General features: G+C 42.4%; 1 protein-coding gene across 2 annotated transcripts; it reads right to left on the bottom strand.

Moving 5' to 3' along the window:
• Positions 1–2,643: 2,643 nt before the first annotated feature.
• On the bottom strand, positions 2,644–18,569 carry SH2D1A (SH2 domain containing 1A). 2 transcript variants are annotated; one of them, XM_014886226.2, is made up of 4 exons: positions 18,303–18,569; positions 6,310–6,373; positions 3,830–3,965; positions 2,644–3,454 (listed from the first exon to the last, which is right to left on the bottom strand). In XM_014886226.2, exons 1-4 carry the CDS (start codon positions 18,437–18,439, stop codon positions 3,414–3,416), a joined length of 378 nt encoding a protein of 125 aa, XP_014741712.1. In that variant the 5' UTR covers positions 18,440–18,569; the 3' UTR covers positions 2,644–3,413. The 2 variants fall into 2 exon arrangements, with proteins under 2 accessions (XP_014741712.1, XP_088029381.1); XM_088173255.1 differs by lacking the exon at positions 2,644–3,454 and having other exon boundaries at positions 3,609–3,965.
• Between the last annotated feature and the right edge of the window lie 4,668 nt (positions 18,570–23,237).

Raw genomic sequence — 23,237 nt, 5'->3', positions numbered from 1 at the left:
ATAAGGCTAAAGGAAAGGTTACATGGTGAAAACCATAGAACAGCCAGGCTGGGTAAGAACCAAGCAGGAGGGCTGAAGCTGTGGTGGGTGGATGAGAAGGAAACGATTCCAAAGGGGCGGGTGCTCCAGTAGAAAAGGGAGGAAACCAGCCTGGGATATTGTATTGATTGAGTGCTGCAGGAGCCTGTCACAGCCACAGACAGGGAGCAGGGGAGGGCTTAGTGGAGGCAAAGCCAGAGCTGAGGGAGCGCCGGCTGCTGCAGAGGAGCAGCATTGCCTTTGCTGGGGAGAGGGCCAGAGCAGAGGGAACACAGCGAGCTGCAAAGCCATTTGCCAGGGCTGGGCCTGGGGCAGCGAGGGGTCAGGCGTGGGAGGGCTGGCAGGGGAACAGGGCAGCAGTGAGGGGCTGAGCCCAATGGGGCTGCAGTCTGAAGGAGATGGTGGGAAGGAAGCAGCAGGCAACATTGACATCATGTGGGAAGTCAGACCTGCAAAATGCAGCTGCTGCTCTCTAAAAGGATCTGTAGCTCTTCACACCTAAGTCATTGTAGGAAATCAATATAATTTCCATATTACTGTTCCCATAACCAAGCATCTATTTCTTGTTTCACAGGCACCATCAGTTTCTCTCTGTTTCCACCTTGTTTAAGCCTACAGCAATTCCAGACCCTTGGGAACCCAAAAAAAAACAATACAAGCCTCTGTCTTAATAATTTACACAAGAAACTGAAATGACATTCTCAGCTTTAAATAGAAATGGCATCTTCTGGCCTATTTTGTATATTTTTCAGAAGAACAATGCACTTCTGGAGTCAACCACAGTCAAACCAGTTATCCTCAGCTCACTGCACTGCAAAGCAAGCGAGCGGCTGCTGCTTGTGTGCTGCAGGTTTTCTACACGCGGCCTCAGCCTCAAGTCAATAGGACAGTTCTATGGGAAATAGCCCCTGGGCAAAGTTCTTCCTACTGCACATATCCCTACCACTGTGCAATCGTCTGCCAGGGATGATTTCCAGGCACACCTGTTCCTGCTCCCAGGAGAGGTCAGTGAACGAGGGGTTTAGACCCAGCACTTGGAAAGCAGAAGAGCTCCCTGGAAAGGCTGGGACTGCACACACACGCTGCCAGCACCCAGCAGCTCAGCGGGCTTTGGGGAAGCCTGGTTTGCAAAGCTGGAGAGGAGCTGCCAGGGACCAGATGTGGCAGGCTCACAGCAGGCTGGGAAACCTTTAAGGCAGGGAGGAGAAGGGAAAGCTTCAATGGGCACAAATGACAGCAAAACAGCCAGTGCATTTGCTGAGTTATGTAACGATTAAAATAACAGCCTTTAAATATTTTATTGAAGGGGAAGTCATGCTGGATCTGCCACTGTATGGCACTGTATTAAGGTAAGACTAATTTCAACCAACAAGCACACGTACAAAGAAGGCACAGAGCAACACGTACATGCAGTGAAAAATAGAACAGGACAGTTCACCATAGATGAAATTTGTCCTTCAATTAGACATTAACCGAGTAATGACTTGGAAATGCCTCAAACACAACTTTGCAACATTGTTGCCCACTAGTCCCTGTTAAGACAGAGCTGTTCATTTATTGCACTTACTCCTATTGCTGGTTTACAAGAAACTTGTGCTTCACAGAAAATCTTTTATTGCATACAGTGTCTCACTCAGAGGGGGTAAAAAGGTAAACCTTTCAGCTTTATCAAATGTTGTTTGGAGCATCCCCACCTTGCTGAATCCTGGACTTGCAGCCCACTTAGTTCTGCAATTGTTCACATCCAACTTGCCTTTAGCGAGGTGAAAACAAGGCAGGTGTGGGGCTTCTTACTGTGCCACCAAGTTGCAGGTGGCAGTGTCTAGTGAAATTCAGTCAATTTTGTTCTCCCTGAGTCTGTAGCCTAGCATTTCTGGAAAAAGCTCTTTCTCTCTTAGGAAATATTTTCAGCCTTCCAGTATCTGCAGAAGAGAAAAGTACAGGCATATAACATGACCAGATCAACCCAAAAGTGCCTATACAATGTTTTTCTGTAATTGCATATATTTTTGTAGTCCATTTGCAATCACTGTTAGTCTTCTGCTTTGGACGGGAGCACTTGAGACTCACATTCTTTTGGTGGTCAGGACCATTTATTTTTGTTGAAGCATGACCATTGGTGGCACAAACCAGCCATCTGGACCAGATGCATCCCTCTTGCACACAAACAAAGCTGGGCCCTAGCTGGGGTCCCTCCCAAAGCCCACAGGAACTCACGTGAACCTACCTGGCAAAAACCCACATAGAAGTAGTCTGGGCTGTGGACTGCAGTGCAACACAGCCCTATCCCCTCAAATACAGCCCTATCTCCTCAAACACAGCCCTATCCCCTCAAACACAGCCCAATCTCCTCAAACACAGCCCTATCTCCTCAAACCAGAGGGCCATAGAACACCCAGTCTGTTCAAAAGTGTCTCCTACTGTCTGCCAGTCCATTAGTACAGTGTCATCACACTTGTTCCACCCCAAGTGCAAAAGGTACATCCTCTGAGCTCTCCAGTAGCCTCACGCTAACCCTGCACAGCTGACAAGTCCTGTAGATCCAAAACCCCCCTCCAGGAGCCCAGCAGCAGCATGGAAACACACAGAGAGGAAAAGAAAATCTGTCATGCAAAAATAATTTATTTTTTAAACTTGTATGCAAGGATGGCTTGCTTCAAGTACAGGGAACACCTAAAAGCAAAGAACAAGGCTTTCTACTTCATCGGGTGTTCTTGGTTACTCTGTGCATTACTTAAGCTCATTACTTAAGGTCATTGGTGAAAACTACAGATTTTGTTAGAGGGCAGAGCAACTGGTTTGATGGGCAATAAGTTAGTGGGGATCCTCATGGTGTAGCATCTGGAATATCTTTAGGAACTGTATGAATGAAAAACACACAGCCCATCCAAGGCAAGGACACTTTAATAAAAACAATTCTCCTAAGGTTATAAAAGGGGACTTGCCCAACTCTTCACAAAATGCCAACCAGAACAAAGAAAAGCAGGATCCAAAGTTAAGCAATGTAAAATTAATAACTAATTATTAATTAAGAACTGATCTTTAAGGGAAAAATATTTTTACTTGACAGTACAAAGGGGGAAAAAAGACATAAAGGATTTAGCAGTTCATGTTTTTTTATCCTCACTTGGGAAAAACCAAAACAAAACCAAAAAATATCCCACCCTAAGTTCAAAGTATTCTGAAACTTAAACTTCTGAAACTTAAACTTCTTCTACATCTTGAGCAATAAATTCTATGAAATACACATTTCTGCAAATGTTACAAGAAAACTCACAGAGTTGTATTTACTATCATATAAATCATTCTGTTTTAAAGCATGGATTAGAGGAGATGCTGGAAGATGTGTTTGTGTCACACTTGGGGAGACATCCTCAGGATGGCTGCAGGTGGAAGTCGTAGCCTTCATTTCTCCCTAAGAGAAATAATCACAAATATATGAACAGATGAACAGTTAAGAAAATGGACAGTCCAGAAGGCTCATACCTCCATGAGCAAGGGTGGTGGTAAGGGAAGGCAGCCATTGCTGCTGTAGCACTCAGGAATATATATTCAAAATCCATTTTCTTATCACATTGACAGGCCCTGTCTACAATGAGCACCTGAGTGACAGGTGCCACGATAGCAAAGTTAGGGCACAAATGACACAATAGCAAAGTTAGGGCACATTTTTGGCATCACTCTTCTGGCTAGTTCAGGTCAAATATACAAATAAGCCAGAGACTCCTACCCCTGCCACCTTGGAGGGATCTGCTCAGCTCCAGCAACAGTTTCCTCCCCCCACCAGTACCTGGGGAATAGTTGGCTTTCACATGGTTGATAACTGGGTTCTGCAGGGGTGTTACAATGCCTTGGTTGGGTTTCTGGAAGGCTGAAATGAGGTTGTGCACTTTCCGAAAGAGCCTCCGGTGGACCCCAGGCGCTGTCTGCAAAGCCAAAGCAGGACAGGTGAGAAGGGGACTGGGTGCCTGTGCTGACACACACGCCTTGTCCTCAGAACTTCCCTGCTCCCAGAGAAGGAGCCCCCCATGGATGTGAACCCCCTGATGTGCCAGTTCATGGTGAGTCAATTGCTGCACTGCTCTCCGCTTTCCCTGGGGCATTCCAGCCTTCCTTCACTGAGCAATTTCCAGCAGCATGGCGATTAAAAGTTGGAAGTGGGACAATTTCTTAATTGCTGCAGGAGAAACCCACACTCATTACCCACACTCACCTGCCACACTAATTAGGCAGAGTTACTAGTGACCCTTTGCTATTTCTGACCCTGACGTACTGCAGTCAGTGATTTAACCTCCTTACCAATAACTTCCTAGCCTGTATCAGTAAGATAGTTCCATCCTAGATACACCATTGAGAAAACCTAGAGAGCAACCTGGGCTTACCACAGAGAGGAAGTCCCCACACCACTAAGTTTCAGCAAGGACACAACATCTTTGCAAACTCTTCTTGGAGCATGCAATGCTAACTTATGTGTTCATTGAGTATTCCTGTCTACTTCTTGTACAAAGACAAACGTTACCTATATTTATTAAAAGTGGGAGTCTTTCTATCTCTCTACATTAGCATATTTTCAAACAATATGAAATGAAACTATGTGTGCTTTTAATCACAAATCCAATGTTTGTGCTAAATCCTTCAGGGTGTTCTCATAATAACTTCTCTTCACCAAAGTCAAGGGAGGACAAGCATGGGTCCTGCCAGCATAGTCTCACTCAAGGGACACTGCTCTCACCCAGCAGCCGTGAGCTAAATCCAGCCTTGCTGGCACCAGCTGGAGTATTCACACTGGCTGAGATTTCACCAGCACTGTTTTAAATTAAATTCCTGCCTCATTGTTGAAAGATGGATGTGACCTGAGCTTGCTTAGAGACTAACCAGCCACAGGGAAGGCAGCAGAAGCAGGAAAGGACCAGCTGCATCTAGAGTCTGTTTTGGCCTTGGAGGCACACTCCATGGGAATAAGCTGGAGCTAGGCTGCTGTGTGTAATAGCTGAGGCCAGCATGGTCTTAGCAACATTTACTTAGAGGTTTCTGTTCCTTAAGGGAAGGAACATGGATCTGTAGCTAGGACCTTCTCCTACAGAGGATGTACAGAGAAGCCTGGGCCTTCAGCACACCTATGGTGTGAAGCTCAGGTAAGGTTTGCCTAAAAGGCAGCCAGGGAAAGCCCAAAAGCCACACATAAAACACCAGTGGAAGTCACAGGCCAGATATTGTGGCCCATATAACACCAGAAAAACCTCACTGCAGATACTGATGTCTCCAGGGGCCAAAGGAGTCTCAGCCTCATTCAGGGAATTACCCTCCACAAGTGGAGGTCCCTGGCATCCTGGAACCCTTTCACAGATGCCAGTGCTTGCCCTGGCAGATGGTGCACTGTCATTCTCACCCTGTCCTGGAAAACTTCAGTCTTGGGCACTACAAATCCTAACCCTTACATCAACCTCCTGAAGTCTTGTAGAAAGAATTACTGGGCACTGCTCCCAAGGGTCACATGGATAATTATCCACTCCACAGTAATGTCATTTGCTTCCACCCCCAATATGTTCGGGGTAACCCACAGAATCAGTTGTGTCTTCCAGAATCACTTCTGATATAGTAATAGCCAAGGAATTATGCCTGTCTAGAAATTATATAATATTTGAAATAAGTGTTCATTAACATACAAACAGAAAGCTAATTATGAATCAAGACACAGACTACATCCAAAGAAAAAAAAAATCATAAAATAAATAGAGATTAACATCCCAATTTCATCAACCTAAATGTTATCTATATTACAAGAAATGTTTTTCTGTACCCAAATTACCAGTTTCTTGTCAGATGGGGGAAAATATATTTTGTATCAAGTTTTGGCTATCCTCTATATTTTGTATTAATGATGAATTAATCTGGAATAATTAATTAAAACACTGTACATTGAAAATTATTTCTTTAATATTCTGATATTGATGTTACATAGGATAGAAGGAAACAGACTGTGCTTGTCAAATTATAAAACCACAATATTTTTTTCCATTTAAAATTATGCAAAATGATGCACTATTGCATTATGCAATAGCTTAAATGAATCAGGGAATTAATTTATGAGATCCAGACTGTCAGAAGTGGCACCAAGACATCTTACTGATGGATGTGCTCTAGATCGATTACCATCAATGAAAATCAGACTAGGCAGAAACATGAATAATTTGAATATATTTCATTAAATATATAATCTATATCAAACAGGATGTAGAAATTTTCAGAAGGGAAAGGAGAAATACACACCTCAGCACTCCAGGAACCAGTTTGCGTTTGGGACACTCTGTAGGTATAAACATAACCTTGATGCCTATAGGGAAAAAAAATTAAAAACAGATATCTCTTATTCATTTCTACTGACAGTTTTCACAAGAACTACACTGTTATGTGAGAATCAGCTCATTTGCTAACTTTTCCTTAAAAATAAATTCACCTCTAAAGGCTCTAGGTAGCTTAAAACCCTACTGGCCAGATGCAGTGTTAAACCTACTGGGCTTTTTTGGGATGAGAGGGATTGGTCTGACTCAGATCTAGTTTAGCAGTATTCAGTTATTTTAGGTTAAATGGTGTTGTTTTCATTCCTTCCTAGGAATTTTTATAAATTTTTTTCAGTGACACACACCAGAAACACTTTCACTGCAAAAAGAGAAGGTGTATTATTGACAGGTAGCATTACTGTTCTGTGACTCATTTAAATGCAGATGTTAACAGAAGCAATGCCATTACATTATTTATTTGGAAAGCCACACCCACAAAAAGGAGTTAAATCAATTACTCTTTGCTTTGCCCATACATTCCAAACTTTCAAATACTGATGAAAGTGACATAAAAGAGTATGGAATCTTCCTTCTTTTAAAATCAGAGTCTCTGGGGAATAAGGAGCCTAATAACTCCTAATAGACTAATAACACAAGGGACAACTTGTGCCAAAGTCACTCTTGCTTCTCTCATGAACCCAACTCAGTGAATGATTTACATGGTAGATCACTACACTAATATCCAAAAATTTAGCTCAGAATCAATTAATAGCAGCTCCATGGGTACAACATTAGTTTAGATGGTACCAAATAAAAAAGACTGTATTGAGTTCAAGCAGCATTTGGGCTGTGATCTCAGGCACATGGTGTGATTCTTGGGGTGTCCTGTGCGGTGCCAGGAGTTGGACTCAATGATCCCAATGGGTCTCTTCTAACTCAGCATTCCATGATTCTTTGCTTCTATTTCACACTACATAGATTTGCATGAATACACAGCAGGATTTTAGGGACCATTCCCTATTTGACCATCAATTCTTATTCTTAAGAAAGCAGAAATATACTGTATTTCTTCCCAGTTTTGCATGGCATTAAAGCAGTTACTACAAAATATGAGAAACCATCAATGATACAGACATCATATGATTGCAATTACTTATGATCTGTGTCATGGCTCCTGGAAAAATTCCTGTTTAAAAGTCATTACAGCAACCTTTGCAAAGTGTTGTCTGGTATAATTTGCCCAAGCAGGAAGTTGTTAAGAGTTGGCACTCTACTACAACCCCACGAAGTGGGAGCAAAATGCCTGTAGTGATTTGTGAGCACTCCCACCCCACTTGACTCCCACTGTGATTAGATACAGAGGTGAAGGACACAAAGCCATTCCCTCCCATCCGGGCTGCTGCAGGGACAAGCTCCCTGTGCACAGCTGAGACATTGCCCTCCTCTCCTCCAGCATGGGAATGTGCCTGAGAGTGCTCCACAATCCCACCACAACTTCATCCACCTCTTCATGTCCACCAAGAGAGGCTTTTTCCTGGACTTTCTGTATGCCACCAGATAGACAGGAAAAGCAGCTGGCCATGCTCATTTCATGGAAACCCAAGGAGGAAAACAGCCATCAGGAACAAATCTGCTAAAGCAAATGGAATTAGTTTGGTCTAAATAAGATTATAATTGGGTCTTTCTATTCCTGCATTGCTCAAAAAAAAAAAAAATCCCAGTAAACAATTTGAGGTCAAGTCTCCTCCTAGCTATGCCAGAACTATGTTGAAATTGGGGGGAAATTGCCCCAAATTCACACTGCCTGATAGCCTACAGCATAAAAATGGTTGAATATACATCTGTGTTTCCTAAGAGGCCCTCTCAGGACTCGACATGTAATTAACAGTTCTAGTCTCTTACTAGAAATGCTGTTTTATTGGCTTCTTTGACTTCCTCGATGCACTCAGACATTCCTTCCCCTGAGCTGCCCCAAGGTGGGAGGTTTCACAGGCTGACCACAGCTGAGTTGAGGTTTTGGTTCTGTGTGTTGTGGAACTGTAATGCAGAGATGCTGCTCTGGTCCAAATTTGGATCTGAATTCCCTCAAACTGCTTTCTTGTCCACGCCTGGGCACTATGGTCAGTGGTGTTTGAGGCCACAGCTCAAGCCCAGCTGATTAAAAGCACATTCCTCTAAGCCACTAGATTATATATGTTCTTGTTCAGGGAACCCAGTGTTTCCCTTTAGGAGCCTCAGATGATTGTACCATCATGTTCTTTCTTAAAAACTGAGAGCTGTGCCTGTGATGAACTTTTCATGATAACATGATGTTCACATTAATCTTTTTTTTTAAATCACAAGGAGTTTTGCTGTACCTAAGTATATAGAACACCAGCCAATACATGGCTACTGAAATGAGGATTTTACAGGCCAAAATGTACTGGGAAATATCAGAGACGTCCTGGTATTTTGTTCCATCTCTTTGAAGTGGATATTTAACCTTCTCTGCAGTGTTTTTTTTTTCAAGTCTCAAATCCACCAGAATCAGTATCTATACATCTAAAACTCATTCTCTTGCTTTCTGTTTTCAATACTACACTGTGCATAAGGGTATGAGCACCCTGGTCTAGTGGGTGGCTTCCCTGCCCATGTCAGGGCAAGTTGGAACTAGATGATTAGATGAACTGGATGAACTAGAGGATGTTTAAAGTCCCTTCCAACCCAAGCCATTTTATGATTCTATGATTCTACTATCCTTTCTTGATATCCTTACTTGGTTCTTGGTCTTCCTGAAAGAAATGTTTTTCCAACTGCTTCACTCCCTTTAAAATATGATTTTTCCACAAATAGCACGGTTGCCTGGAAAGCCGCCATTTGTTGTTTCTTTCATTGTTTTCTCTACATTAGAGATGGCATGAATTGAAGAGGTCGAGGGGCTGTGGTGCTGTTCTGACTCTGAGCTGTCTGTTGGCTCTCAGCTCTCTGTTGGAAAGGTTTGCTAAGCAGAATGAATTCAAAAGAAGAGGTCAGATAAAATAATATTCAGTATTGAAGTATGTTGAGATTCAAGATAGGCACCTATCCTGTATTTTTCAAAAAATCACATTGTAAAATATTTCAGCTGAGCACAGGGAAAGCACAAAAGATAGTACAGATTAAAAGCCCATGAGATTCTGAAAAAGGAACAAGAGTTTGAGGAGATGGATGCTTTGAGCACAGTGTGGAGAAAGGGAAGAGAATGACATTGTTATCACAGCCTCGTGAGGGACAAGTGAAAGCTCTCCACTCTCCTGGCAAATGTTCATGTTTTTCCCAGAGAAGGAAACACTGAAAGGTTTGAGGGATTTTACTGCACTTAAGTTGAAAAACACACCATTATCATCTGTTATTGGCTCTGAAGCCACCAGGAAAGTGAAACACTGTGTAAATGGGAGATGACTTGGACATCCAGATCTGCCTCTTCAAAGGTGATGAACAAAGGAAGGAAGATGCATTTTGCTAAGAGGATGAACAGCTAGGTCTTCCCATTGAACTACTTTCCATTGGAACCTTGGTCTCCAAAAAATGAATTACAGTTCTTCTGATAAGTACTCTCCCAATTAATGTGATCTTATCAAAACTTTCTGTCCTGCAGCAGGAACTTACTTCATTACCACTTCTAAGAGTTTTTTACCTTCCATTTTACAAGTGATATGATTTTGGGCCAAGTTTACTGCTACCTGGGCAAAAGCCTCCCATGAGAGAGGTTTTTACGATTTAATCTACCTAAAATGAACTAAGATCAGGGTGGGCTGAAGGAAGATCAAGGTATTTTTCTTAAAAGAAAAATTAAATACAGGAATTAAAATTGAGATTGTAGTGAACATTACCTTCCAAAGAGTAAAGCACATAAAACTGGGCAAAAGCAGATGAAAAAGTTCATTTACTGAAGCTTAAGCCTCAGGAAATGAGAAATTCCCAGCTAAGGTGAGAGGACAGCTCAATTTTCTACATTTTTACTCTCTTCAGGGCAGAAAAAAAGCTCCCAGAGAGACACAATGTTCCTATTTGTATATGTATTTGTATATGTGGTGTGAGCTCAGAGAGCACTCTCAGGGACACTGGTGTACCAGCACATCTTGGACAAGACCAGTTCATGACACCCAGGTAAAGATTCTCTGAAGGGCTCCCCCATCCCTTCACTTGTCCCAAGGACAGACACAGCCTCACTCAAAACAGCAAAGCTCCTCTCTCCTGACAGTGAAGCTCAAGGGACAGAAGCAATCATGAATTAACACCTTGATGAATGAGTCTCTATAAATTTTTGTTCATAGGCAAAATATGTCAAAATGATGGTGAGGGGAAGCAGGAAAGAGCCATTGCTGTGAGGACAACACCAGATCGCACTTAGGAAAGAGTGCTTTGGTCACCACTAATGACATTTTTATGACATCTCAGTTCTTTTTTTTTTGTCTCCACGGGGAAAGATATGTTATACCAGCTTGGAACTGCACTAACACAGTCTCTGTTTCAATACTTTCCGTTGGAAAACTTTGTCAAAGGAAAACCTAGAAAAAGTTGCTGTTACAAGAATCAGTCCACTTTATATTATAGGCTTTTTTTTCTTAATAGCCAGATAATTCCTCCCAAAGATTTACCAAGGCATTGTGCACAGATGACATACTGAAACACCATCTGTCTACCTGTCCTCTCCATTCCTCCTTTTTAGCTGTGATCAGACCTGTTAAAGGTGCATTTACTTTAACAGGTGAATGATTACAATCTTCTGCACCATTAAAATTGCCCAAGGACATTAGATGCAAGCTGCAGATTAAAATTAACAATGACATTTCAGCTGCATGGTATACTTTAAAATCATTTCCAAATACTTTGCATCTCAGTTGGGAAATTTATTAAACAAATTTTTGTTCATTTCTGAGCCCAAAATTGAACAAATGTAAAGGGAGAGAGACAAGGGAAAGCTATGTCAGCAATAAATTACATCAGTTGCTTCCTCTGTACATACCTTTCTCTTCAGATGTCATTGCATCATGTCATTCAGCTCTTCTTTCCTGGTACATTTACAACCTGACCTTACCTTGGAATTTCACTTTAAAACATAGTTGAAGAACCAGACCATGGTGTAGCCTACAAACAGTGGTTCTGAGCATTATGCTACCCAGAATCAGTTTCTTATAACTTTGCCACATTTCAGCATTTCAGACTGAAAATTCATTTATTAGGTGCTTGTCTCACCCTTATTTAGGGATGGAGAATGCAGAAGGGAACACGTTAGGCAAAACAGTGCTTTTCCCATGTTAAAAATATTATCTTCTAATTGCCAGAGGAGGAGGTGCCCAGTTTTCAGAATAAGACATAAAATCTGTTTGAAAGAAAGTATATCTCTTGCACTCTCTGAAAGAATAGTGGCCCTCTAGGCTGCAAGAGAGGCACTGTCTAAAGGTTGTCAGCAGTCGTAGCATCACCACGTCTGGGCTGCCTGTACCACGGGCACTCAGCCAAGCAGTATCCATGATCTAAAATATATGTGTGTTGCCTAGCCTAGATTAGTGAGATAAAAACCAGAAGGTAACTTAATAATTGGGCATCTTGGGCAGGAAGTTTGGGATTTGGTGGGATGGATGCGGAAGGAAAAAAAGAGGACCAGTACCTATGCAAGCTGGGCAAGGAAACAACAATGAACACTGAACCTCTGACAGAAGCACTAAATGAGTAAGGAAGGGGATATAGAGAGGTAAAGTATGAGAGAGCTTGGTCTGGGAACAGCACAACATGCTGAAATAACCAGGAACAGAAGATGGGTGTTTTGGAAGCCAAAGTTGTATGAAACACGGAAACAGATCTCAGCAATGCAAGCAAAGTCAGCAAGTTGTGCCAAATAACATTGGGTAGCCTCAGAATCCCTTCCCGTGGCCCTTACACTGAAACCCAAAGCTAGAGGGTACCACAGATCTGGGCCTCCTGTGTCACTTTTCTCTTCTGTGAAACAGTTAAACTCTCCATAAACTCTTCATCTCTCAAGCAGAGATAAAGCTTAGAAACCACTTAATGCTATGGAGACGAGTACCACAGTGCTCTGGAGAGGAGCTCAAGGGGGACTCCATGCTTTTGCAGTGGGGGTCAATGGCAGGGAGGTCAGGTTGGACCCTCTTCTGCCCTATCATAGGTTTGATGCAGGTGCAGATCAGTTCCTGAATGCCCAAAGAGACCAACTTCAGGCCGTTTCCTGGTGGGCAACCCTGGACTGGGAATGTGAGTGATGGCATGGGCACAACAGGAGCTACAGAGGTGGGAGATGGCTACCACAAAGCCAAAACTTGTGAATTTAGGGGAACACACAGCAGTGCCTTGGAGCCATCAATCTTCTCCTCACTCTCTCCTAGAATTCATCTTTTCTCTTTGACAAACAGTCTGGTTCCCTCCTTATTTAGGTCTCAGCTAAGTACAGCAACTTAGAAATTACCACCCATCAGCGAACTCAAGCTGAAGAAATAGCATTCACATTGAGATCACTGTATCACAAGACACAAGCTCTCTGCCTGCAAGAGTGAATAAAATCGGTTAAACTGGTGTTTACAACATCTGAAAAGCCCAACAGAGTGCCTGTAGCTTAACTCACAGCAGCACTTGAATTAACACTTCTGTCACTGATTTCTGTCACTGATTCCTTTACCCTTTATTCCTTTATTGAGGGAAAAATTTCCCTCAATATCGCATCAGTAACACATGCTAACTTACTGTAATACTGTAGAATGATTTAAAAAATGCATTATCTTGATTTTCTCTTCTGAAATTAACAAAAGCTTAAAACAGAAAGTTAAATCTTGTGAAAAAGCTCTGAATTTATGCAGAGATGTCTGTGGAAAATTGTCGGAATCTTCACCACTTCAACACTCCTAATCATCTGAAGAAATGTTGCTGAGTCTGTAGCCTTTCTGAGCAGGGTTTGTGTCAGTTTGGTACAAGGAAATTCCTGACAAAAGCAATGCCTCAAAGAGGAATTTTTTCAAATTCAGAAATAAAGCAAGAATTTATTCAAATCTGAGATGCTATGTAGAAGGGTATTACCTTATTTAGCCTCCCACTAAGCTTCATCAATTCTATGATTCAGGCTGTCTACCTTTCCAAGAAAAGTTATTGGAATATGTGAAGTTAGCCAAGTTATGTTCAGAAAAGAAAACACTCACTCTTGTTAGCAAGTACCTGAAATACTCACCTCAGTAAAATTTACCATTGTGCTATAGAAGACTTTTTTCAAAGCTGAAAACAGCGTGTGATATTTGCAACAGCAATGTTGAATTGAGGGGCTTCTTCTTTTGTTTCAAATTACATTTTAAATTACATTGATGATTATATGCAGTGTTATAAAAAAATGCAATTATTCTGCCATTTCTATCAAAAATAATACATAGGAAACAAAGAAAATGCTAAGCTGAAGCTGGCTTGTGATCCTGTGTTACACCTTCGTACTGTACAGCTGATATATCTGCTGCATCAGAAAGTTTCGGCACGTTGCCTTGAACTTGTTCACCGTGGTTACAGTGACAGCAAAAATAGCACACATAAAATCTGATAGGACTGCAGCCTATCCCTGTTGCCATTAAAGTTGCTTCAAGAGTTCTAAACAGCTTTCAATTCCAGCTTTTGATTATTCTCCACAAATTTAATGCAGCACAGTACACGAACGGCTGACTTCAAACATATCATCTGAACATACAGTTTGACAAGCACGTCGTGTTTGTCTTACTTAAAGCTCTGAAACAACTACTAACATTCTCAGTATTTTCAAGTATATGAATTTTAAAACCCAAACTAAAAATGCTTTATCTTTGTCAATTCAGGCATGAGCTGCTTGTTTCTGCATGTGTGCTCATATATCTGTAAAGGAATGCGGGGCTTTTGGCATTTTCAGGCATTTTATTTGTACATTTTTCAGGCAAGGTTTAAGAGGCTGCTCCTCAAAGTAGTCACCATTAGTGTGTCCCGTGTCCCCCATTGACTTCATTAGGAGCTGTGAGCACAGAGGATTTCTGAGTGTGCTAAAAATGTCAAACGGTTTTTGCATTGAGCAAGGAGGAAACCAGACCAGTAAAGAAAGCTCCCTGGAACAATCAGGTTTGCTATTAAAACCCTGGTGTACTGTGTGTAGTGTCTAACTTCTTTATGGGTAAAACGTGTATGTTTTATAAAGCATATGCATTTCTTCTAGACCAGTTTTCAGGAACAGCAAAAATTTGCCTTTCAGTGCAACTCCAAAAATTTCCAGGAAACAATTGTGTACCTCTGTTGACATATTCACAACATCTTTAAATAATATATATTATCAATTCAGTAATGATATTCATACAATGAAGACCTGGGTGCATCTAGTATTAAAATTGTTGCCAAAATCAAAAAGCAGCACCTCTGTCTGTTTGCAAGAGCCCTGGAGCACACAATTGCAAATCAAAACCTTCCTACTCTTCCATGCATACTTTAATTGTGGTCTTAAAATATTTTTGAAAGTGGGTCCTTTGTGCTTTGCTGCAGTCCAAGAAAATATTCATTGTCTCTTTGAAGGCTTTCAAGCACACCATGTGCACATCCCAGCTTCAGAAAGTGGAAAGTGGCATTCAAGGGAGATAAATCAGTAGCTCAGGAGAAACAAAGAGAGAAAGCAGAGTTTTCTAGATGAATGCTCCAACAGGGTCCTGCCTGCTGCAGTTACCCACCTCTATAGGTCAGGTTTTATGCTACTACCTGTCTCTTTTATGCTTGCCCTGTAAAATCAGCATCAGTCACAAGGGATTCATGAAGTCTTTGACTCTTCTCCTTTTTAAAGGTCAGGGCTCTGCTTTTTAATTGGAAATGCAAAAGGTGAATGAGCCTGACCATGAACACTGCAATCTTTATTGTGTCTTTATTTGTGCCTTAAGAAGCTCAAAGCCTGCCAAAATATGTCAGGGCTTTTTGGATGTGCTCGAGGGGGAGGATGTGGTGGTGATTGTGGCATTACAAATTTATGCAGTTTCTCAGGAAAAGGAGACATTTTTTGAGCATAAGCAATGCAGTGAAATCACAGGGCTTGACAATTACAGTACCTGGAGCTGGAAGTGCAGAGCAGCCACTAATGTGAATTCAAGCAGATGATATCACTGTCATCCAAATATATGCTTAATTGCTCTTTTGATAAATATTCCTTTTCTCTTCATCAGAACTGTGCCTTATAACTCCCCTGTGATGGAAAAAGGAGCCCTAAGAGGGTTAGAACTGGGAAGCCGCAGGGCTTTATGTTTGTTTTGGTTTGTTTTAGCTCCCCAGGGAAGTGGAGGGAGAGGGGAAAGAAGACAGACTGAACATGTCTTGATTTTGGAAAACAGGACTATTTTTCTCTTTTTGCTTTCGAAGGGCAAGAGAAATACTACCGGCAGTAGAAAGCAGATACACTCCCGGTAGAAATTTTCATTGGAAACATGCAAAATATTTGGTTTAGCTCTGATACTTATTGCAGTATATCTAATGGCTGACCAGCTTTATTTCCCATGTTTCAAAGATCCTTTCATTACTTCTAGTAAATTCATCTTTTTTCTGATCTTCATATGTCTATATATTCTTACAGTGATCTTCAGCATGGATTCTGAACCAAAATGTAAATTGCTGAATAACTTTGCTCTTCCTAATAATTTCCACTATTTATTTAGAATGAAGTTTTAACAGCAACAGCACATTTCCCTCCGTTTTTACCAGAGGTCTCCTGCACGTGCATGCATGTTTGTCACCCGTCTGCATCTCTGCCCACGATGCTCAGACTGGAATTTGGACAGGCTATGTCAACTGGCTTCTTTTGCCAAAGCCAGGCTTAGCATTCTCCACTGAACACATATATCCATCCCTCATGCCTTCCTTTCCTGCTTTGCCAGTCTCTCCACTAAAGTGCTCTGCTTTGGCAAACTTTGCCTGTCAAAGCACTTCTCTAGTTTATAGCCCACATTTCTTCAAACTGTCATTGCTGTCTCAGTGTGGGGTCCTTTCCTGGTATGAAAGCTGTCTCCACAGTTACTGTGTGATATGCTGTTTACCACATCTGCTACTTCTTATCTAATTATTTGAATATTAAGAAGTATTGGAACCAAGGTTTAATTCTACCATTCTTCAGCCACCTTTCTTTCTGTATCAGTCCATACTCATAATAATATTTTTAATTTCCATTTTATCTGGATTTATCCAAGATGCTATTACAAATTTCCTTTATAGAATAACTATTAAGGATCTATGTTCTGTAAGAAGCCTGCATAACATTCACCATTAATTTATTTTTTTTTCTTTTACCCTTTCGTTTGTCATACATATGTTTGAATGCAACATACCATGAACACATGAATGGCCACATTCTGGAAGCAATTTGGTCTGCAGAGCTTCACAGTTAGAAATGTTTTAATTTCTTCCTATTTTCATTTTCCATATTTTATTTCATTCATGGAATTTTTTTCAAAGGGCATAAATTACTACTAATATACAAAAAATCCCAACTGATTGTGTCCAACTGAAAGACCTTATCACATACCCGCATCCTGATTTAGACGGATGGTGGACTAATTCTAGTATTCTCTGTCTTATGCAGAATTGTAACACTTTTCCTGACCCTTTTTCTAATGCCTTAGAGTTTCACCTGCACTGAATGACTTCTGAGTGTAAGGGTGATATATCCCCATTTCCTCTGATAGTTATTTAAAGAGATTCTGCTTTTATTGCCTATTCCCATCACAGGCATCATAGCACTCCTTACCTCTTGCTATGTCTATTCCATTTTCATTTAACTCAAGATGCTTCCTATTTCACATTTTTCAGCTCACTGTTAAGCTATTTGTTAGCAGGAGCCCCTAACTTGGTTCACCTGATTTCATGATAGAAGTAAAAATACATCCTCTGCCACAAAGCTTTTCCCAGAGAAGAGGATTGTGTATTTTTGGATTGTCTATAACCTTCTTGTGTGTCTCCATTTCTGGTCTGTAACAGGAAGATAATGATGCTCGCCCAGAGCTTAATTACTTAGTGTCAGAAATGTATTCAAGGGATTTGAGAAAAACCTGACTGACAACCCTTCTTTCTCTTGTGTTTTTTTGCCAGGTACCTGAGTTGCCTCTGTTAGCTAATTTCATGGTGGGCCTAAAAGGGTTTTCTCTAGTGTTCCTCCTCCTACTGAAGTAAGGCATAAGTGCCATCTGTTCTTCTGATGCAACAGTACAGTGCCACCAGGACTTCCAAGAATTTTGCCAACAGGAGGGTAATTAAGTTTCCTCATTAAAATGAGGTCCTATGAATACAAAGTCCCCCAGCTCTCCCAGGGGAATCTTTACCCTCGCTCTGACTGACCATCCCATCAGAGCTCTCCCTTTTCACCCTATTTGATGAAACATTATCACCTAATTTGTTACCATCAGTATTTTATGTGCATTACAGGTAATCTGCTTCAACCCTCATGACTTGTGGGACAGGGCACAAGATTGTGGGACTGAAAGCATCCTGAACAAAGGAACATTCTGGATGGCGGCACTCGGTGTTACCTTTCCCCATGACAGGGTCACTGGGGATGCTGCTGAGCACACCATGAGGACAGTAGAGAAGCAGAACACAGGCAGAAAGCAAAAGGGTTATCCAGCACAAAGAGGCAGTACACACCATTTTGAGCCAAGTCACCTGGCATTTCTCCAAGGCACCTTGCTTATCCTTCCCATGTGCCTGCCTGCTTTCTCTTTATGTTTTTTCTGTCTGTAAGAAGCGTGGGCTCTGCAAGGCAAAACCTTCTCCTCTTTGCTTTGCAAGGGACCCCACACCACTTACTGCAGACCTCTGTCTTAAGGTGAAGCCAGAAGTCTCACTCACGGAAGCAGATGGTAACATCAGAATATATTTTGTTGTGGGGACAGCCCACATTGCGGAGGGGAATGTTGGAATCAGCTGTCCCCGGAGCAGCCCTTGCCAGCCCCGCGCTCCCAGCCGTGCCCTCGGTCCCGCACTCACAGCACGCAGAGGCAGTAGACGCCCGGGATGCTCTCGCTGTCCCGCAGCAGGTAGCTGCCATCCGTGCCCGCCGCCAGCAGCAGCTTCTCCCCGGCCTCTCGGCTGATGGCCCCGTGGTAGACAGGCACTGTGTCCATGCCAGGGCCGTCTCCAGCTGCAGCTCCCTCCGACTGTGCCGCAGCCGTGTGCTCCCTCAGCCTCCCCGCCTTGGCGGCAGATGTAAACAGGATGTGTTCACACCTCTGAAGCCTCTGCACGGGGTGAGACAGCACTGAGGGAAGAGTGAGGAAGGAACACAGAATTTTTGTGGGTTTTTTTTTCCTTTGCCCCCTTCTATCTTCCTTTTACGTAGGCTATAACATCCTCACACCATCGCAGCTCTCCTTCACAGGTGTCATTTCACATCAACCCTCAGCCATGTGGGACTGATGAGGCACACGATGGCCACGGGGCCAATGGCTGCCCTGGCTGGGACAGGGAGGGCAGGATCAGGGCACTGCTCCCAGCGGCTGGGCCAGGCACTTCTCTCTTCTGGTGTTAACCCGAGGGGATTGTTATCCCAAGCAGGGATTATTTTTTAACCTCTTGTTTTTAAAATCCCCAGGGATGAGACTAAAGTAAGTCAGCTGACCTCAGTGTCACTGTCCCACCCACGCACCTCAGGCTGCAGGTGCAAGCACAGCCTCTGCTCCACACCAGCTGCTCCAGTGCCCACGGACACAAGCCCCAGCTGATTCACCTCATGAGGGGGTGTTTTCAAAGCCTTTGGTGCTGTTTAATCACTGTTAATGTCGGGGTGGTCATTACTCCCACTTAGAGGAAGGCAACAGCCTTGGCACACACAAGGAGACCCCGCACACCTTCCTGGATGCCATCGGTGCCAATGCTGCCTTCATGTGGGGCATGAGCTGGCATCAAAAATCCAGAGCCATGTCTGAAAGAGTCACTTCTCTTCGCCTGCTGTGGCTGAAGACATTTCTTCAGTATACCTGTCAATTGAATGCTCCCACATGCATATGCAGGTCTGTTTGAACACAAGCTGTCAATGTGCTTTATACCCCCACAAATATTTCCACCCCACAGGTAGTTCCAGCCATGGAAAAACTGAGCATGTTTCCCCACAGTTATGCCCACCAGGTCGGCTCCATGAGGCTGCAGCAAGCTCAGGGCTAAATTCATCTCTGGCATGAGGCTGCCACCCTCCTTCGAAGAGCCACATTCTCATACCTGTGTGCATGAGCAAGAAGTCAGTAAAATATAGCAATAAATATGGGTTGTGGTTATGATTGATTGCTTTTAAATTGAGTTTACTAGCAGGACAGGGCAGAATGAAATAATCTCATTCAGTTGCTCACAGATACTGTGTCCCTGTTGAAGTTAAGGATAGGTGAAAAAATAGCTTTTAAGGTACACACAGTTCAGGAACAGAATTGAAATTTAAAAATACCAAAAATAATGGTTGCTCTTTTTAAGTTTCAATCAATCAAAGTGTTTTCTCTCAACCATTTCACAGTGCATGTTTTTACTTTTTGATCTTCCATATAATTTTTCCTTGGAAATATTTTTTTCAAACTAGCTTTAGTTTTTCCTTTTGAGGGATGGGCATTTCTGATCCGAGAATCACAGGGTAGATCGTGCATGGGGCACTGCACAAAGTCACTGATGGCAAAGCTGCAGCGTTTGGAGGCCAAGAGCCTCTTTCCCCACAGGGAGGCCCTGGCAAGTGACTGCCTCTCTGGCTGGCACTGACAGGCTGAGAAAGCTGCAGAAACCTCCATTGAAGAGAGACTGAAAACTCCCACCACGGAGTTTATGGCCTTTCTATCTCATTATGCAGGTATTCATTACCCCCTTTACATGAACCCAGGGACTCAAGACATCCTGCTTGGTTTTTAAAACCAGTTGTTAAAGTATTTGCACATAAAGTAACTGCTGCCTACTGCAAATCTGATTAATGTGGATGGCAACAAGCTGTAAAGCTGCTGCCTATTTCTTCTCATTTTCCAAACTACCTGTGCTCTTGGGGATTTCATCCAACTTCCCCATTTCTTAACCTATTCTCAATATTAATCGCTGATTTCATAAAAAGTATGTGTGTAATTAGCTGGAGAGGAAAACCAGCCAGAATCATTTAATTCTGCAGATTTCATTGTCCCATTCATCAGATTTCAACTAAAGAAAATCATAAAACTTTTCACTGAGATCCTCTCCTAATGTGAGTCACCCAGCCAACCTGCATTCTCCAGCACTTGGATGAAGAAGCATCTATTACTGTAAAACAGCTGTAAACACACAGCTTTGCTAGTCTGGTTAAGAAATATATATAAATCTCCAGCTTCTGAATCTCAACTCCAGGCTTCCATACAAATCCTTTTATGGCCCCACTGACTAGGGGAATTTCAGCTTTTAAGAAATCATGGAAATGCTGTGTTTAAGAACAAGGGACAGTAACACTGAGGCACCTGTCAGGGACTAAAAATGGTTCATGTCTTAAACATTGTTATGAAGGAGTTTTGCCCATTATATCAAAAACTGTATAAAGAAGCTACAAGCACAGAAGCCCACCCTTCCTTGAAGAAGCTTGACTGAAACTTTGGACCCTGAGTTAAGCCATGTAGATAAAATAAAGGGGACACTATTGTTCAATAATCTCAAGCTGAGGGAGAAGAATGCATCCTCAAGAAAGCCACACCCAGCAGCTGCACCGAGAATCGTCTCTGGCTGGGTTTGGAGTGGGGGAGACCACAGCCTACAGAGGCCAAGCTTACACAGACTCCTCCCTTACACAAATAGGCCCAGCTGTGAAATCTCCAACCCCACAGGCCACATTCATGGGACATCCACACGGGAGGCAGCTGAGGGGGTGTCATAATCCATCAAAAACCTCCCAAAGTGCTCCCCAGACTCATTCTTGAGGCCTTGCAGGTGACACAAAGTGATGTAAGAGATCTGGTCTGCTGCAAGAGACTGTCAAACTGCCCCTGCCCTGGGGGGAGGTACCCGGGCATCCCCACCTGGCCAGAGCATATTCCATTGGATTCTGTGCTTTTGGGGGGACCCTCACCACCAAGAAGACCAGCGGGAGAGGATCAATGAAACATTGTTGAGATCCACAGAGTGATGATATTTTCTTTTTTCTGTCTCTGTCACTCTCTTTCTGTCCCATCCCCCCTCTTTTCTATTTCTTTCTCTTCCTTTCTCTCTCTCTCTCTCTCACACACATATTTATTATTAAATACAATCCATACTATTGACTTCAGCATATGGTCTCATTGCACCTTAATTCAGGCAAAGGCTTTTCTAATAACTGTAAAAACCAGACCATAACAGCACCAAGCAGGATAAACCAAACCAAAGGACATAGGGGCTTCCTGGGCTGATAGAAGAGAAACCATGGCATACTAACACAGTTCTGTACCACACTCACCTGTGAGGCTGGAGGAATGGAGGCTCACTCCAGTGAGGCTGAAGGAATGCCCCCAAATAATCCATCTTCACTGCAGATTGGCATCCTCTCAGATTCATACCCACTGCTCCAGATTTCATCCATTTAATCTTGTGGATCTAAAGCATTGTTTGCCATCCTGTTTCACACTGCTGCATCTGTGCTGTGGGGCTGAGAAGGCAAAATAGAGCAGCAGGCTTGGGAGCATAGGGAAATGGGAGAGAATTGAGGCTCAAAGGGCTGCTGCTCCTGTGGGGATTATGTCCCCATTACCTTCCACAGAAAATGGTGATTTCTTTAAGCACCCAAGCACTTCCCTGTAGGACACTGCACACTTGTTTTGTTAGGAGAGTACTCAGCATATTTTGGACACCACTGTTTTGTGCCTTACCTAAATCAGTCCAGCTAGCAATCCCTGCAGTATGCTATAAAAAATTTATCTAAAAAATACATGAAGGAAAGGAAGTACTTAAAAGTGCTCTGAAATATTTGGTCATGAAAAACAGGTTTAGACAGATAGGACTGCATAGACCTCTTGGGTCATCAAACCTACTTCTCTGCTATCTTAGCCAAACACATCATATAATACCTTTCAGAAATTCATTTAAGTCCATCTTAAAAGTAGCTTGGGATTTGTTGTTGTTCCCACTGTTCTCATTGGAAAGCAATTGTAGAACATTGCTATTCTGTTGTTTGGAAACCTGCTTCCAATTCCTATCCTAAATTTATTCATGACCAATTTATGCTCATTTGTTCTTGTGCCAATGTTGTCCTTCAGTTTAAATAGATGTTTTATTTTCCTAGAGCTTATGCCCATGCTGGATTTATAGTGGCCTCCCTCAGCATTCATTTTGCCAAATTCCTCTGCACTGCAGGCTCTCCCTTTTCATGGTCACTCTAATCATCTTTTTCCATAGTTTTGCAAAACTGAAGCAAATCATTTATGAATAGTGTGCATTATCCTGGATGATTTCTAACACTTGACTCATACACCATTACAGGTATTTCATTACCCTGGTGAAAATACCCAGATTTTCATGGTCTGTGTTTTCCCTTCCTTAGTGCTTTCTTACCTATGAGCATGCAGGTATAGTAGAAACCTGATTAACAAAACCCAGATGCATGAACTGGCAGTCCAATCCTTCAGAATTTTGTCTAATTTATCTTATTTTCAAGGTCACTCAGTTCTTCCTAAATGAGAGTGTTATTCATCCTTGCAGTGACAGTGTCTCCCTCCCTTATGCCACTGGTAAATTCCATTACTACACACCAATTTTTTTATGGGATCATCATTAGTTAAAAATTACTAGGCCCAAGACTGATGCTTGAGAAGCCTTACTACCTTCCCTCAGTACTGATCTCCTCCTGCCCTCACATTCTTATTCACTTTTTGATTTCTGTCTTTATCTCCCCTTTTAGGTAATAATTTCCCACATGGCACTGTACCAAATGCTGTACTTAAGTTTAGATAATTAGCTCTAAGCACTTCC

Source organism: Sturnus vulgaris, chromosome 14, assembly GCF_052056855.1.
Source record: "Sturnus vulgaris isolate bStuVul1 chromosome 14, bStuVul1.hap1, whole genome shotgun sequence".
In the NCBI taxonomy this organism is placed as follows: Eukaryota; Metazoa; Chordata; class Aves; order Passeriformes; family Sturnidae; genus Sturnus; species Sturnus vulgaris.
The sequence above is the reverse complement of the archived record's forward strand: the minus strand, read 5'-3'. Positions and strand labels throughout refer to the sequence as shown.

Excerpts from the sequence above, each read along its gene's own strand:
- SH2D1A (XM_088173255.1), bottom strand. The coding sequence starts at position 18,439 with ATGGACACAGTGCCTGTCTACCACGGGGCCATCAGCCGAGAGGCCGGG. Across the intron at positions 6,374-18,302 it reads GTCTACTGCCTCTGCGTGCT|GCATCAAGGTTATGTTTATA; the intron begins GTGAGTGCGGGA and ends TTTTCCCTATAG. Across the intron at positions 3,966-6,309 it reads CTGGTTCCTGGAGTGCTGAG|ACAGCGCCTGGGGTCCACCG; the intron begins GTGTGTATTTCT and ends TTGGCTTTGCAG.